The 15,117-nt window shown below is 45.1% G+C and overlaps 1 protein-coding gene and 1 long non-coding RNA gene across 4 annotated transcripts in view; one reads left to right on the top strand and one right to left on the bottom strand.

Annotated features, from left to right (window-relative positions):
* KCNH1 (potassium voltage-gated channel subfamily H member 1) overlaps positions 1 to 15,117 on the top strand; it is a 236,001-nt gene that overhangs the window by 41,505 nt on the left and 179,379 nt on the right. For all 3 annotated transcript variants that reach the window (XM_079968555.1, XM_079968553.1, XM_079968554.1), the window contains exons 4-6: positions 1,629 to 1,757; positions 11,159 to 11,277; positions 12,674 to 13,066. In XM_079968555.1, coding sequence (XP_079824681.1) covers positions 1,629 to 1,757; positions 11,159 to 11,277; positions 12,674 to 13,066 — 641 coding nt within the window. The remainder of the gene's footprint in view (positions 1 to 1,628; positions 1,758 to 11,158; positions 11,278 to 12,673; positions 13,067 to 15,117) is intronic.
* LOC307212088 overlaps positions 9,644 to 15,117 on the bottom strand; it is a 181,782-nt gene continuing 176,308 nt past the window's right edge. Inside the window, exon 3 of the long non-coding RNA XR_013836813.1 lies at positions 9,644 to 9,684. This is a non-coding gene — a long non-coding RNA (uncharacterized lncRNA). The remainder of the gene's footprint in view (positions 9,685 to 15,117) is intronic.

Below are 15,117 nucleotides of genomic sequence, written 5' to 3'. Positions count from 1 at the left end.
CAAAGAAGCAAGGCAGGAACGCTCCAGGCAAGGCAGATAAGATCTCCCACAAGCAGGAACAGCTGATATGCGGGAAACGTGAGGGCTGGCCGGGGAGAGGGGAGAAACGAAGGGGCAGAATGGAGACTGTTTAAATTAGCTGGGGAGAGGGGAGAAACAAGGGGGGCAGAACGGAGACCGTGTAAAATCAGCTGATTAAAGAGCATTCAAACCATGGGGAGAGAGGGGGAGAAGCAAAAGGAGGAAGGATGAGGAAATTCTGAAGCACCTCTGCTGACCACGGGAATAATAAACACACACACAAACAGCAACGCACCAGCAGAATTAACGACGAATGGCAATGTAGTCACCCCCCCAGGCACCCCAATAAATTAAAATTCAGCCAAAGTACCCAATTATGAAGAGAGCAGCGCAATAAAGGCGAATTAAGCAGCCCTCACTCCTAGAGGAGAAAGGAATAACGAAAGGTAACTTCCCTGCCTGCAATCCTCTTCTGAGATAACTCCACATGGTCCAGCAGCTGAGGGAAACCCAAACTGCAAACTGCAAACTGCGTCGTCTCCAGGGAAGAAAGGGGGTGAGCCAGGGGCTGCCCTGACCTTAAGTGGCCCTAGGAAGGCCCGCCCCTGCCGCCAGCCAATTGGCTGGCGCCACAGGGTATGCTAATTGGGTGAATCCCTGTCTCCTGCGAGGCTGACGCCAGCCTCGCAGAGTGTGGGCGGGGTCGTGATCCCACAACCCCCCCTCCTCCTGAAGGTCGGAAGGGGCATTGCATCATTGGAAATCTAATTTACAGATGGGAACTGCAACAAAATGTTGCAGCATGGAGTGCTTCCTGTTCAGGATTCCAGCCACTCCATTCTCATTTTCCCCAGTTTCCCATTCCCTCTCTCTCACTGACAGCAAGCATTCTATAGCCGCTTACTATGCTCAGTTTCCATTGGGTTGGGGGGGGGGTGTTCCACTCCCACTTCGGTTTTTTCCCCTTAATATTTTGCATAGTTCTGCAAATGCCAAGTTTTCCCCAAGCCTGCTTACACCTTCCTCTTGTGCAAAGATTGTGCTGATTTGATGTGGGAGCTGTGGTTGGCTAAGGGTGCCGAGAGCTGTTAGAAGACTTCCCCTCCCAGAACTACAGTTCCCAGAGTTTCTTGGGCAGAAAGTCTGATTCTTAAACCACTCTGCGAATTGTAACTCTGTGAGGGAAGTAAGGGTCAATAACTCTCAGTAACCTCAACACACTACAACTCCCAGGATTCTTTGGGGGAAGCCATGGCTATTAAAGTGGTATAACAGTGATTTAAATGTGTGGTGGGACTCCCTGGGGCTTGGTGGGCCTCACAGAGAGTAGTCAAAGGGTAAATGTGACCTGTGGACCACATGCTGTCCACTGATGCTGTACAAGTTACTGAGAAGTAAGCCCCATTGAATTCAGTGGGGCACATTCCCAGGTAAGTGGGTATATGTTTGCAGTCAGTTGTTTCTGCTGTTCTGCTGCCACCATATAACCTTTTGTCCTTCTGCTTGTTTGCTGAAGCAATGCCTCTCCCTGTTAAACAATATGGTTGGCATGCTGTACAGCTTTTATGTCATTGACCAGTTTTTTGTGTGTGTTGTTTTTCCCCCAGGGACTCCTGTTTGGTTCTTTGTGAAAATTGCTCCAATTCGAAATGAACAGGACAAAGTTGTTTTGTTTCTTTGCACGTTCAGTGACATAACAGCTTTCAAGCAGCCAATAGAGGATGATTCGTGCAAAGGTTTGTTCTTGGCTCTTTATTTTTTTGGGGGGGTGGGGAAACACAAATGCATATTTAAAATATGTACAGTGGTACCTTGGTTTGCAACCGTTTTGGATTACAACCACGTCAAACCCAGAAGTGCATGTCCCTTTTTTTTAGATTACAACCCATTTTCTTTGGATTACAACCCTTTTTTTATGGAGGCCCCATTGGCGAAAGTGTGCCTTGGGTTACAACCTATTTTGTTTTCCAACCGTACCTCCAGAACGGATTATGGTTGTAAACCAAGGTACCACTGTATGTATTCTGGTTTTTTAGAATTCAGCGTAACCTAATTTTGCAGAGATTTCTTGGCTCTGTCCATAGAATGATTAAGAATCAGACAGAAGTAGCTACAAATCAATGTATTTGTTAAAAGCCTTTATAATGCTGAGTGTTGTTAGGAGAGCCCTAGTTTCCTCCCAAAGCTACAATACCCAGAGTTCCCAGAGAAGAGGGAATGATTGACCTAATAATTCTCAGGAGCCTCAACAAACTTCAGCTCCCATAATCCTTTGGGGGAAGCCATGACTAATTAAAGTCGTATCACAGTGCTTCAAATGTGTGTTGCAAATGTGGCCTTAAGAGTATAATGGGGAGGGACTATAACACTGCAGGGACGTGGGTGGCGCTGTGGGTTAAACCACGGAGCCTAGGACTTGCCGATCAGAAGGTCGGCGGTTCGAATCCCCGCAACGGGGTGAGCTCCCGTTGCTCGGTCCCTGCTCCTGCCAACCTAGCAGTTTGAAAGCACGTCAAAGTGCAGGTAGATAAATAGGTACTGCTCCAGCAGGAAAGTAAACGGCGTTTCCGTGTGCTGCTCTGGTTCGCCAGAAGCGGCTTAGTCATGCTGGCCACATGACACGGAAGCTGTCTGCAGACAAACCCCGGCTCCCTTGGCCAATAAAGCGAGATGAGCGCCTCAACCCCAGAGTCGGTCATGACTGGACCTAATGGTCAGGGGTCCCCTTTACCCCCTTTAAGGGTGGGTTTCATTTTTTTAAAATTTAGCAGTCTAGAGAAAGCTGCCCAGTGAGGAGTTGTTGTGCTTGGAATTTGGGAAACTCGAGTTCAGATCCCTGCTCAGCTATGAAGTTGTCTTAGATGGCTTTCAGGAAGCTACTGTTTCTCTGTGTGATGCATACCTCTCAGGATTGCTACTGTTGTTTATTATTATCGATTGCAAAATTAAATCCTAGACAAAGCTCTCAAAGTGGTTTAACGATAAAGTATGATATAAATCAATACAAATGCAATCCTTTAAAACAGGCCTCAATGAAGCTACATTTAAATCAAGACGGGAGATAAAAGCAGCTATCCACTCAATAAGTAACTAGGGAAGGTTAGGATCTCGGCTCCTTGTGTGACATAGCTGTGATCACTGCTAATGCAACCAAAGACAGAAACTGGCATCACTATTGAGTAGCTTCCTATTAAAAGGTTAGCTATTGATTTGCCCAAGTGATTGTGAGTAACTGAAGCAGATGTGTGCCTAGTTAGTGACTAGGGACAGACAAATTCAGGAAAGTGAAGAGGGGCCTATTATCTTGAGATGACATAGGGGGAGACATATGAAACAGCAGGGAGAAGCTGCTGTTCATTTCGAGCGCAGATGCTAGAAATGCTAATGTTTAAAGAAATTATAGATCTGCTGTACCCCATAAGCTTCTCAATTATAAGCTAATGTTTGGGATGCACATCACAGAGCTGATTCGCTTTCTAAAGCTGCCTATGTTCACCTTGTAAATGAAACAAATGGGAATCTTTAGAAGGACACATACTAAATGTAGGTTCTTGAAAAAAATGTCCAGAGCAGTTACGAGAGAGGGAGAGAGACTGAGATGTAAGAGTCCTTACTCTGATGCAAATCCCAGCTTTGTGCATATGCCGCTTCTGACCCAACTAGGTGCCCCACAGTAGATCATAATGAGTCCTGGACTCTTCCATAAAAGTTTTGGGAAGGATTCTGGGCTTACTCCAGCTTTGCATGCTGCATCTGCCTTCCTATTTCCCTTTTTAATTGCTCCTTCCATCCATTTTCATGAGGTCATTGCTCCTTGAGGGAGGGGACAAGTGGTGGCACTATAAGTAGGCATGAGGAACCACAGGCTGGGGGGCCAAATGTGACCCTGCAAGCCCCTCTATCTGGCCCTTAGGACTCATTCTATGTTCTACTTCCTCCTCAGTCACACCTCCCCTCTCCAGGTCACCCCCCTCCCGGCCTTGCTTCACAATCTCTTTTTGCTTGGCTGGAATATGTCATCAAACTTTGATAATGCCTTTTGGTTGCCTGGATGGAGTGTGTTTGTGTGTGTGTGTATGAGAGAGAGAGAGAGAGAGAGAGAGAGAGAGAGAGAGAGAGAGAGAGAAAGAGAAGGAGAGAGAGAGAGAGAGAGAGAGAGAGAAAGAAAGAAAGAAAGAAAGAAAGAGAGAGAGAAAACAGAGGTTTTGCCCTCTTTTGCCTTAGGCCACCAGATGTGCCCCCTCCCCGAAGAATACCCAAGTGGGAATGTGGCCCTCAGTCTGATAACAGTTCCCATCCCATGCACCAGAGTCAAGTTGTGGGTCAAACAAGTTGAGGGTCAAACAATGGCAGGCCTGGGATATGGGCCTCAGTCATCTGCTGTGGGGTCAGACTGGAGAGGAAGTCAGGACCAAAAGGTAAACCAGGAGACAGGATAAAAAACCCCAAGAGTATCCAAGGATGCAGGACCACATCAGGAGCATCTTGTTGCTCAAGCAAGGCTCAGCTGAATCACGAAGTCCTCTTAAAGTATAGGAAGCCTGCAAATGGTCAGCCCAGGTTTTGACAATTCTCCCCTGTGGAGCTGCCAAGGGAGCTGCACTCAGGTCGTGCAGCAGCTGAGGATGACTGAGCCCTACCTTGAATAAAGTGTGCTAGCTGGACCAGTGGTCTGACTGAGTATAAGAGGCCTTCTTATGTTCTGAGCTGAGTTTAGAATTAATTCATCTTAGTCCAAAGGTTTTGTGTTAACTTGAATGCAGTCTGTGCTGAGTAACAGTGGGTCGTGCTCATGCCTTGGATGAGCTGTTCACTGTCGTAATGAACCAGACTTTGATTGACCGCTGGATGCTCCCAGTGCTTATCGGTCACTCAGGGCAAAAAGCCCTGAATGTGGTGACACTCCTGAACAGCAGATTAGCAAGAGGAATATAGGGATCTGCTTTAAAGCAAATCAGAGCATTGGTTCATCTAACTCAGTATTGTCTACACTGACTGGCAGCATCTCTTCAGGGTTTCTGGCCCTGCCTGGAGATGTCGGGGCTTGAACCTGGGACCTTCTCTATGCAAAGCATGTGATCTGTCACTAAGCTAAAGCCCTTCCCCATTGATTAGCCCTGGTCAAGGTGGTGTTGGAAACAGTTTCTTGTGCATGAGGCTTAGTGTTCTGAATGTGAGATTTGGGGGTGCATTCTACTAATGGGGAGCTGCTGAGGTTCACACAATAGACTTAGCTCTGCACAATTTTGGACTTTTCAAAAAGTATTTGAACAGCCTCCTCACTATTCCCCATGGCACAGAATGATCTAATGTTGAAATTTCCTCATTTCAAAAGCAGCTTGTAATGTGGCAAAGGGAGGGGGAAGCTGCTGTTTGAAGAAGAAGAAAAAAAGCAAGTTTAAAACTGTAAACCTGCATATACTTCTTTGGGAGTAAGTCCTACTGCACTGAATGGGAATTCAGAGTAAGTATGAATAGGACTGGGCAGCACCAGGTTCGCAGAAAATCTAGTGTCACAGGTCTTTGGATCCTCATGCTGTGCCACGGGGACAGAGCCTGGTTTTGTGTAGCCCCAGCCTTGGAAGTTCTTCTTCCCTTTAATGTCACCCCACTGCTAAAAATAATGAACTGTTTCGCCTGCTATTGGCATTCTGTGCTATAGTCTTAAGTCTGCTGCACTTTCATTTGCCTTCGCTGACTAATGAGAATAATCAGTCCTTGTCTATTTTCTGTGTATGGGAGACAGCCATGCCTCTCCTCGGGCTTCTGTAGTGATGTGTTGTAATAAGATTAAGAGAATGTAAACATGGATTCCTGCATTCTAGGGTGCGAGGGGACATTCTCAGTCCTTGTTCCATTATAGATGTTACTGATTTTAGCCTTCCCTCCGGTTCGCTTCTCTTCATTCTTGCTATTTTACATGCATGATGAGAACTCTTATCCTCTTATTTCTTCTATAATATTCCAGCCTTTCTCTTATCTAAAACCAGGCAGTGCTATACAGGGACTGTAGTGAGATAAAGCACTTAGACGATGTTTTTTTTAGAATGGGAGCTCTCATTGCTAGTGTTGTCTTGTGTTTGAAGCCATGCCATTTGAGCAAAAAGCCCCCCCTTCTCTTTCAAAAAGCTGCTGCTTGTTTGTATGAATCTAGAACAAATTAAAAACGATATGGCCTGTTGCCTCATCATCACATAAAGGCCCGTAAAGCAAGCCAGTAGGTTCAGCACCACGGACAGCACCAGTGGTTAATACAGTTTATGCATTTAGGTTGCATGTCCAAGCACGCTGATCTAGAAGTAAGTCCCATTGGACTTAATGACTTACTTCTGAGTAGACATGCACAGGATTGCACCTTCAGTGTCAGAGTCAGCAAGCCTTAGTTATCGTGGCAGTTGTTCATTCCTCCAATTAATCTTTGCAGAAACACAAGGAATCACCTTGTAGCTAGCTGAAAATACAACTATGTTCTACATGGCAAGCTGCTAATGGGAGTTCCACTCCATGCAGACAGAGCAATTTTCACACAATTGAAACCTGCAATAAGACTGTAATATTAAGTGAGTTATTCCAGTGCAATCATGCAAAGAGAAGATGTAGTCTACACCATACTCTGTGATCTGCTATCATTCATTCACAGTAAACTCCTAGTCTCTCTCTGTGTGTAATATCTTTCACTACATGGCTGCAAACAGTGCTATGTTCTGGGATGCATGGAACTTTTGTGCCTACCCTCTTCTTGACCCCAGCCCCCCACACACTCAATTTCTGTAGCTCAATGGTAAAGCATCTGATTGGCATGAAGAACATCTCAGGTTTAACTCCTGGTGTCTGGGAGAGATGCGCAAAGCATGGGTAATAAACAAGATGAGCTTGGTACAGCAAACTAAATATGACATAATAGGCATCACTGAAACCTGGTAGGATAAGTCCCACGACTGGAATGTAAAAATGGAGGGTTACAATCTATTTCAGAGAAACAGACCAGACAAGAAAGGAGGAGGAGTGGCGTTATATGTCAGGGATGTGTATACCTGTGAAGAGATCCAAGATTTAGAACCTCACAGCCAAAGTGAGAGCATTTGGGTCAAAATTAAGGGAGAGATGAATAACAGGGACCTCATTGTGGGAGTTTACTATAGATCCCCAAGCCAAACGGAGGACATAGATGATGCCTTCCTGGAACAGATGGCCAAGCATGCAAAAGGAAGGGAGATAGTAGTAATGGGGGACTTCAATTACCCGGATATTTGCTGGATGTCAAACTCAGCCAAGAGCATAAGGTCAAACAGATTCCTCACTGGCCTTGCAGACAACTTCATTGTCCAGAAAGTGGGAGAAGCAACAAGAGGAACAGCCATTTTAGATCTGGTCCTAACCAATGTTGATGACCTGGTTAGTGGGGTAGAAGTGGAAGGATCATTAGGCGCGAGTGATCATGCTCTTCTGAAGTTTACTATACAGCGGAAAGGAGCAGCCAAGCATACTAGGACTCAATTTCTTGACTTTAAGAAAGCCGACTTCATAAAACTTAGGAAAGTGCTGGGTGAGATCCCATGGACAGTAATACTAAAAGGAAAGGGAGTTCATGATGGCTGGGAGTTTGTTAAGAGGGAGATAGTAAAAGCACAACTTCAGGCAATACCAATGAGACGGAAACATGGAAGGTGCCTAAAGAAGCCAGGGTGGCTATCTAAAGAACTTTTAACTGAGTTAAGATTAAAAAAGGATGTGTACAAAAAATGGAAAAGGGGGGAAACCACCAAAGAGGAATTCAAACAAATAGCCAGCACGTGTAGACACAAAGTCAGAAAAGCTAAAGCACAGAATGAACTCAGGCTTGCTAGAGAGGTTAAAAGCAACAAAAAAGGCTTTTATGGGTATGTTCGTAGCAAAAGGAAGAACAAAGAAACAGTGGGGTCACTCAGAGGAGAAGCTGGTGAAATGCAAACAGGGGACACAGAAAGGGCTGAACTCCTCAATGCCTTCTTTGCCTCAGTCTTCTCCGATAAAGAAAACAATGCCCGACCTGAAGAATTTGGAGCAAATGATTCAGCAGAGGAAACACAGCCCAGAATAACTAAGGAGATAGTACAAGAATACTTGGCTAGTTTAGATGTATTCAAGTCTCCAGGGCCAGATGAACTGCATCCAAGAGTATTAAAAGAACTGGCAGATGTGATCTCAGAACCACTGGCAGTCATCTTTGAGAATTCCTGGAGAACAGGCGAAGTCCCGGCAGACTGGAGGAGGGCAAATGTTGTCCCTATTTTCAAAAAGGGGAAAAGAGAGGACCCAAATAATTACCGCCCAGTCAGTCTGACATCAATACCAGGGAAGATTCTGGAGCAGATCATTAAGCAAACAGTTTGTGAGCACCTAGAAAGGAATACTGTGATCACCAATAGTCAGCATGGATTTCTGAAAAATAAGTCGTGTCAGACTAACCTGATCTCGTTTTTTGACAGAATTACAAGCCTGGTAGATGAAGGGAACGCAGTGGATGTAGCCTACCTTGATTTCAGCAAGGCATTTGACAAGGTGCCCCATGATATTCTTGTAAAGAAGCTGGTAAAATGCGGTCTTGACTATGCTACCACTCCGGGGATTTGTAACTGGCTGACTGACCGAACCCAAAGGGTGCTCATCAATGGTTCCTCTTCATCCTGGAGAAGAGTGACTAGTGGGGTGCCACAGGGTTTTGTCTTGGGCCCGGTCTTATTCAACATCTTTATCAACGACTTGGATGATGGACTCAAGGGCATCCTGATCAAATTTGCAGATGACACCAAACTGGGAGGGGTGGCTAACACCCCAGAGGACAGGATCACACTTCAAAATGACCTTGACAGATTAGAGAACTGGGCCAAAACAAACAAGATGAATTTTAATAGGGAGAAATGTAAAGTATTGCACTTGGGCAAAAAAAATGAGAGGCACAAATACAAGATGGGTGACACCTGGCTTGAGAGCAGTACATGTGAAAAGGATCTAGGAGTCTTGGTTGACCACAAACTTGACATGAGCCAACAGTGTGACGCGACAGCTAAAAAAGCCAATGCAATTCTGGGCTGCATCAATAGGAGTATTGCATCTAGATCAAGGGAAGTAATAGTGCCACTGTATTCTGCTCTGGTCAGACCTCACCTGGAGTACTGTGTCCAGTTCTGGGCACCACAGTTCAAAAAGGACACTGACAAACTGGAACGTGTCCAGAGGAGGGCAACCAAAATGGTCAAAGGCCTGGAAATGATGCCTTATGAAGAACGGCTAAGGGAGCTGGGCATGTTTAGCCTGGAGAAGAGGAGATTAAGGGGTGATATGATAGCCATGTTCAAATATATAAAAGGATGTCACATAGAGGAGGGAGAAAGGTTGTTTTCTGCTGCTCCAGAGAAGCGGACACGGAGCAATGGTTCCAAACTACAAGAAAAAAGATTCCACCTAAACATCAGGAAGAACTTCCTGACAGTAAGAGCTGTTCGACAGTGGAATTTGCTGCCAAGGTGTGTGGTGGAGTCTCCTTCTTTGGAGGTCTTTAAGCAGAGGCTTGACAACCATATGTCAGGAGTGCTCTGATGGTGTTTCCTGCTTGGCAGGGGGTTGGACTCGATGGCCCTTGTGGTCTCTTCCAACTCTATGATTCTATGATTCTATGAGATTCTTGCCTAAAAGCCTGGCTAGTCATTGCCAGTCAATGTAGACAATACTGAGCTCCAGCTGCTTTTGGACTACAGCTATCATCATTCCTGAGCACTGGTCTTGCTAGCGAGGGATGTAGTCCAAAAACATATGGAGACCCAAGTTTGGGAAACACTGAGCTAGATGGACCCATGGTCTAATTAGTATATATGTGTCCCATGTCCTTTCCCATGTATTAAGTATGTTACAAAATCCCTGCTGGATCAGACCAAAGCATTCTGTTCTCACAGTGGCCCTCCAGATGCCCATGGGAAGCCCTCCAGTTGGATACAATCACCCAAGAATGCTCCATACTCATGTTTTGGTATACAGATGCATACTGCTTCTGTTTCTGGAGGTAAATATGGCCATTAGGTCTACATTGATAGCTATACCCTCCCAAGCCTTATAAACCCAAGTTTATACAGAATTATTGACATTGCGCCTCACCTGCATACTTCATCAATGAATTCTCATATTCCTTGTGTAAACATATGAGCTAATCCTTCCAAATCCATGGTCCTGGAAAGCAGCAAACTCATAATATAATCCGAGGGTTGGAACCCTACTTTTCACCATGCTGTGTCTCATTTGTTGGAGGAGAAAGGTGGTAAGAGGAGGGCATAGCTGCAGTTGTGCAAATTTTGGCTTATTGTTGGAGGGAAGAGGGACCGAATCTATAATAATATAATATAATATAATATAATATAATATAATATAATATAATATAATAATATAAACATAACATAACATATAAGCACCAGGATAAAAACATTGAGGAACAAATAAGAAATGAAATGTGACAGGAGTGGTGATGGTCTGGATGCCATCCAGACACTGATAGTTATTTCCTGTCACTTCAGTGAAATGAATAGAAGTCACACAGAATCACTGCTTGGTTGATTACTCCCTTGGTTGTTTTTAATGAGCCATTATATGCTCCGTACATTGCAGTGTTACTTCATTAAAGAGAATCCTTCTTATTGAACACAGCAGAGTAAATGTATTAGAGCAGGGTTGGGTAACCTGTCCCCCCTTCCTGTTGAGAACTGCATTTCTTGCAGGGGTTATCTGTCAGTGGTCAGAGCCAGTGCTGCTACAGACACAGCTGAGCCAGAAGTGTTATCTCATCTGGGATAAAGGCTGACCTGCTTTAATTTTTGCCATGGCTGCTTCAGATTACAATTCACACTCCCATGCAGGTCTACTCAGAATTAAGCCCCACTAGATTTCACAGATGTAAACTCAAGTATACAGAGGGCTATTTTTTATTATTTTTTTGTACCACAGACAAATACCGTCCCCCTTTTGGAAAGCAAGGGGAATTTTTTTATTTCTCAAGGAAATCTGATGTGACAAAACAATGGGGATGATTCAGGATATTCCTAGAATTGCTTTGCACAATATAGCTGGCTGTTTGTAATAACCGTTGTGCAATTTCTTGTATCGCCTTCAGGCTGGGGGAAGTTTGCTCGCTTAACCCGTGCACTCACCAGCAGTCGGGGAGTCCTGCAGCAGCTCGCTCCAAGCGTACAGAAAGGAGAGAATGTCCACAAGCACTCCCGGCTTGCTGAGGTAACGTGTGATTATTATTGTAAGCCCACTTGAATCAATAGCGCCTGACTCTTGGGAACAGCTCACCTGAATTCCATTGACAAGGGAGGTCTATTTGTGGGATGTTTGCTTGGAGCGAATTGGTGGGAAATCAAGGGGATTGATAGGGGGCCACAAACTCCAACTGCTGCAGCTAGTGTCCCATCAGTATCTGCCGAGATTCGCAAGATGAGCCACTTTGAGGTGTGGAGGGGCAGGGATAATCTCCACAGCCGCACTGGGCCTGAATGTTATGATATCATGGTGCCAGAACAACACCCTTTGGAGACAAATTCTTCAAGCAGCAGCAGCAGCGGCGGCAAAGATGAGGCAGACTCATTCCCTGGTCTATCCTGAGTCGGGTCTTTTGCCCTAGATCCTTCATCCTGTCCCTTTAACCCTGGGGCCTGATACAGGTGCCTCACCTGGCCTCAAGGGTGGGCCACATTTGGAAGCATTAAACTGGTGCAGCTCTTGGAGTGCCTTATAAGAATGCATCTGCCAAATCTGAATGTAGCAGGTCCTAAGATTTGTTGATAAATGCCTGCATATCTTTGACTTTGCTAACACTTGGAAACGTCAAGTAAATGTCCAAGCAGAGAGCTAGTGCATTGACTTTTTTATAGAAAGCAATGCTGCTGCTGTTCAGGATTTTACCTCTGCTTTAAGTAGGCCATATATTCATTGCTAGACAATTCCTTGCTAAATTGGTGCATCGGATTAGACTTCACATAAATTTAAACCAGGACAGCTGGTGAATTCATTGTAAATAATACAGTATGTTCTGCACATACGAGATGTGTATAATTATTTGCCAGTTAAATACTGCATTCATTATTTTTATATTGCCGAGCCCACGTCTAAGCTCCAGTGCATTCCAGCACACTGGGAACCAGTAGATGTTGTAGAGGAAAAAGAGCGTAAGGGGACTTTGAAAGGGGTCAGATGTGTTTTGGGTGCAGCCTAACTGTGCTGAGGGGCCCATAATGCTTCTGGTCTCCTAATGGTCCTACAAATGTCGGAGCAGCACTTGATTTTAAGTCTGCAAGAACAACTGTAACAGATACTTGGGGAAACATCCAGAAAGAAAGCTAGAACATCTGCTGTGCATCAATCCCAACATCTTCAGGTAGGGCTGGGATTGTCTCCTGCTGGAAACCCCTGGAGAGCCATAGCGCGTCCGTGAAGACAATGCAGGGCTTAAATGGAACAATGGCTTGATTCAGGAGAAGGCATAGATATGGTTAGGATTGCTCTAGGAGTCATCATGAGCCCTTTTATTTTAAGGAAAGATGGCCCATGTGATAATTGGAAAAAAGCATGCTGTTTTGTTTTTTTTAATAGTGAAAGGCTTTTCCTCTTCCTGTTTTCCAAGCAGGTCCTGCAACTGGGCTCTGAGATCCTCCCTCAGTACAAACAAGAGGCACCAAAGACCCCACCACATATCATTTTACATTACTGTGTTTTCAAGACCACTTGGGATTGGGTCATCCTGATTTTAACCTTCTACACGGCTATTTTGGTCCCTTACAACGTCTCCTTTAAAACGAAACAGAACAATGTGGCCTGGCTGGTAGTGGACAGCATTGTTGACGTCATTTTTCTGGTAGACATTGTGCTTAATTTCCACACCACGTTTGTTGGGCCAGCTGGAGAAGTGATCTCTGACCCAAAACTGATTCGCATGAATTACTTGAAGACATGGTTTGTCATTGACCTTCTGTCCTGTTTGCCGTATGATGTGATCAACGCATTTGAGAATGTTGATGAGGTGAGTTTTGTTTCCACTTGCCATCTAATCATTTACCAAGATCAGTTGACTGGGGAGAAAAATGGCTTTTTAAACCAAAAGTTGGTTAGTTGCTCTCCATCTACACATGTGCTTAAATAAATGTCATTCTGCCTTCCCAGGCTGCAACCACTAATTGATTGCAAATTCTCAAGAATTTGCAATCAATTCACAATAGTACTTCACAAAAGTATTTATAGATTTGTTTGTTTTACAGGCAATGGGAAGCACAATAAGCTAATACCTCATGAAACATTGAGACTGAAATTTATATAATGACCTTTAGTCCCCAGATTCATTAAGCATTTTTGTGCAGCTTTATTTTCTTTATCACTGTAACATATGAATGCAAAAAGTATATAGTCAAAACTGATTGAAAAAGTCACTGCCCCATGTTTGCTTGATGGCTTCTCCAGTTTCAGCAAGCACTTCATCTGTCTTAAAATATTAGGTTCAAAAGATGCCAGAGATGGCTTGCAATTAAACAGCCATGCACACACACTCTTCTAGATCACATTTTAACAATTCAGAAAGTATAAGACCATGGAAAGTTTCCCATCCAGCATCGAACCAACAGCTATCAAAAGCCATGGGGCAGGAAAGCAAATGATTAACCAACTTTTTGAAAAATGCAGCATGGAAAAACTTGACGAACCTTGCTAAGGAACAAATTCTAGAGTTGCGGTGCTGCCAGAGCTAGCCTGGGATGTTTTGCCGTTGTAGGCAAAAGGCCTGGATGCCACCCCTCCTTCCTTCCTGGCCTTGCCATTGCACCCACTGCTGCCCACCCTGCCACTGCAACTGCACCCTCACCTGTAGCTGGGCCCACACTGCCGCTGCAACGCATTGGCAGCGGCGCTGGTGCCATGGGAACAGCGAGGGCGGAGTGGGTGAAGCCTTCTTGGGTCTGGCAGCAGCAGAATGGCAGGGTCATGCGGTCAGATCTGCCACCTGAGGCCAATGGCTTGACCTCACCTCATTGATGGGCTGCCCCGGATGCTGCAAAGGGAACACCTGGCTCTGACTGCTTGAGAAGTAACTATCGGAAGAAGCAGCGACTAGATGAGGCTTCAGCTCTGGATTCTTCAACAGGCAATTCTACAGGAGAAGGAAATTTCTGCCTTCCCAGGCTACATTGACGTTGCTCAAGTGGTTGCTTGGCTGCTTGGAGTTGTGAGTAGGAGGCGGTGTCTCTGGGTCATGTTAGATTCCATATGCTGGGTGTCTTTTCAGCTGTACTATGTTGATGCCTGGTGTGTGGGTGTGTAAGGGAAGGGGTTGTAGCTCAGTGGCAGAGCATCTGCTTTGCATGCAGAAAGCCCCAGGTTCAATACCTGGCATCTGCATGTTAGGGGCTGGGAGAGAATGCTGCTCCCCCCCTTCTTTGGGTCAGTTTTATTCATTTACAGTGGACACTCGGGTTGCGAACGTGATCCGTGTGGGATGCAACCCACATCATTCACAACCCGCAGTGGCTCATCTGCGCACGCACGGGTTGTGATTCGGCGCTTATGCGCAAAGCACGATTTAGCGCTTCTGCACATGCCTGACTGCCAAAACCCGGAAGTAACCCATTCCAGTACTTCTGGGTTTCGGCGGTCTGTAACCCGAAAAAATGCAACCTGAAGCGTCTGTAACCCGAGGTATGACTGTATTTTTAAAAATTAGGTTTTATGAAAGGTTTTCTTGTGAAGCAAAAAAGTACATACAGGCAGCCCCCTGTTTATGTTCCAAGGCATGCATGCATGCGCAGGTGAAATTGTGTAGAAGTAAAACCCATGGGAAAAGCCTGCTTACACCCCCATTCTGCCCTTTTAGTGACATTTCTATGACATCTGGGTCACTTCTGAGTTCAGCGCAATGCGCATCTACACAGTCATGCACGTATTGAACGTGCGCAAACAGGGGCTGCCTGTTTAGCCTGTTTAGCATACCACTTTCAATTCATAGAGTCTTTTTCACAGTTCATTTGTGTTTGGTATGAGACCCTTCTGTCATACACATGATATGGTAGGGGGAGAAGAGAGGGGAGA

The sequence above is a fragment of the Podarcis cretensis genome, assembly GCF_951804945.1.
Source record: "Podarcis cretensis genome assembly, chromosome: 3".
Taxonomy (NCBI): Eukaryota; Metazoa; Chordata; class Lepidosauria; order Squamata; family Lacertidae; genus Podarcis; species Podarcis cretensis.
This window is presented reverse-complemented; position numbering and strand designations above follow the sequence as displayed.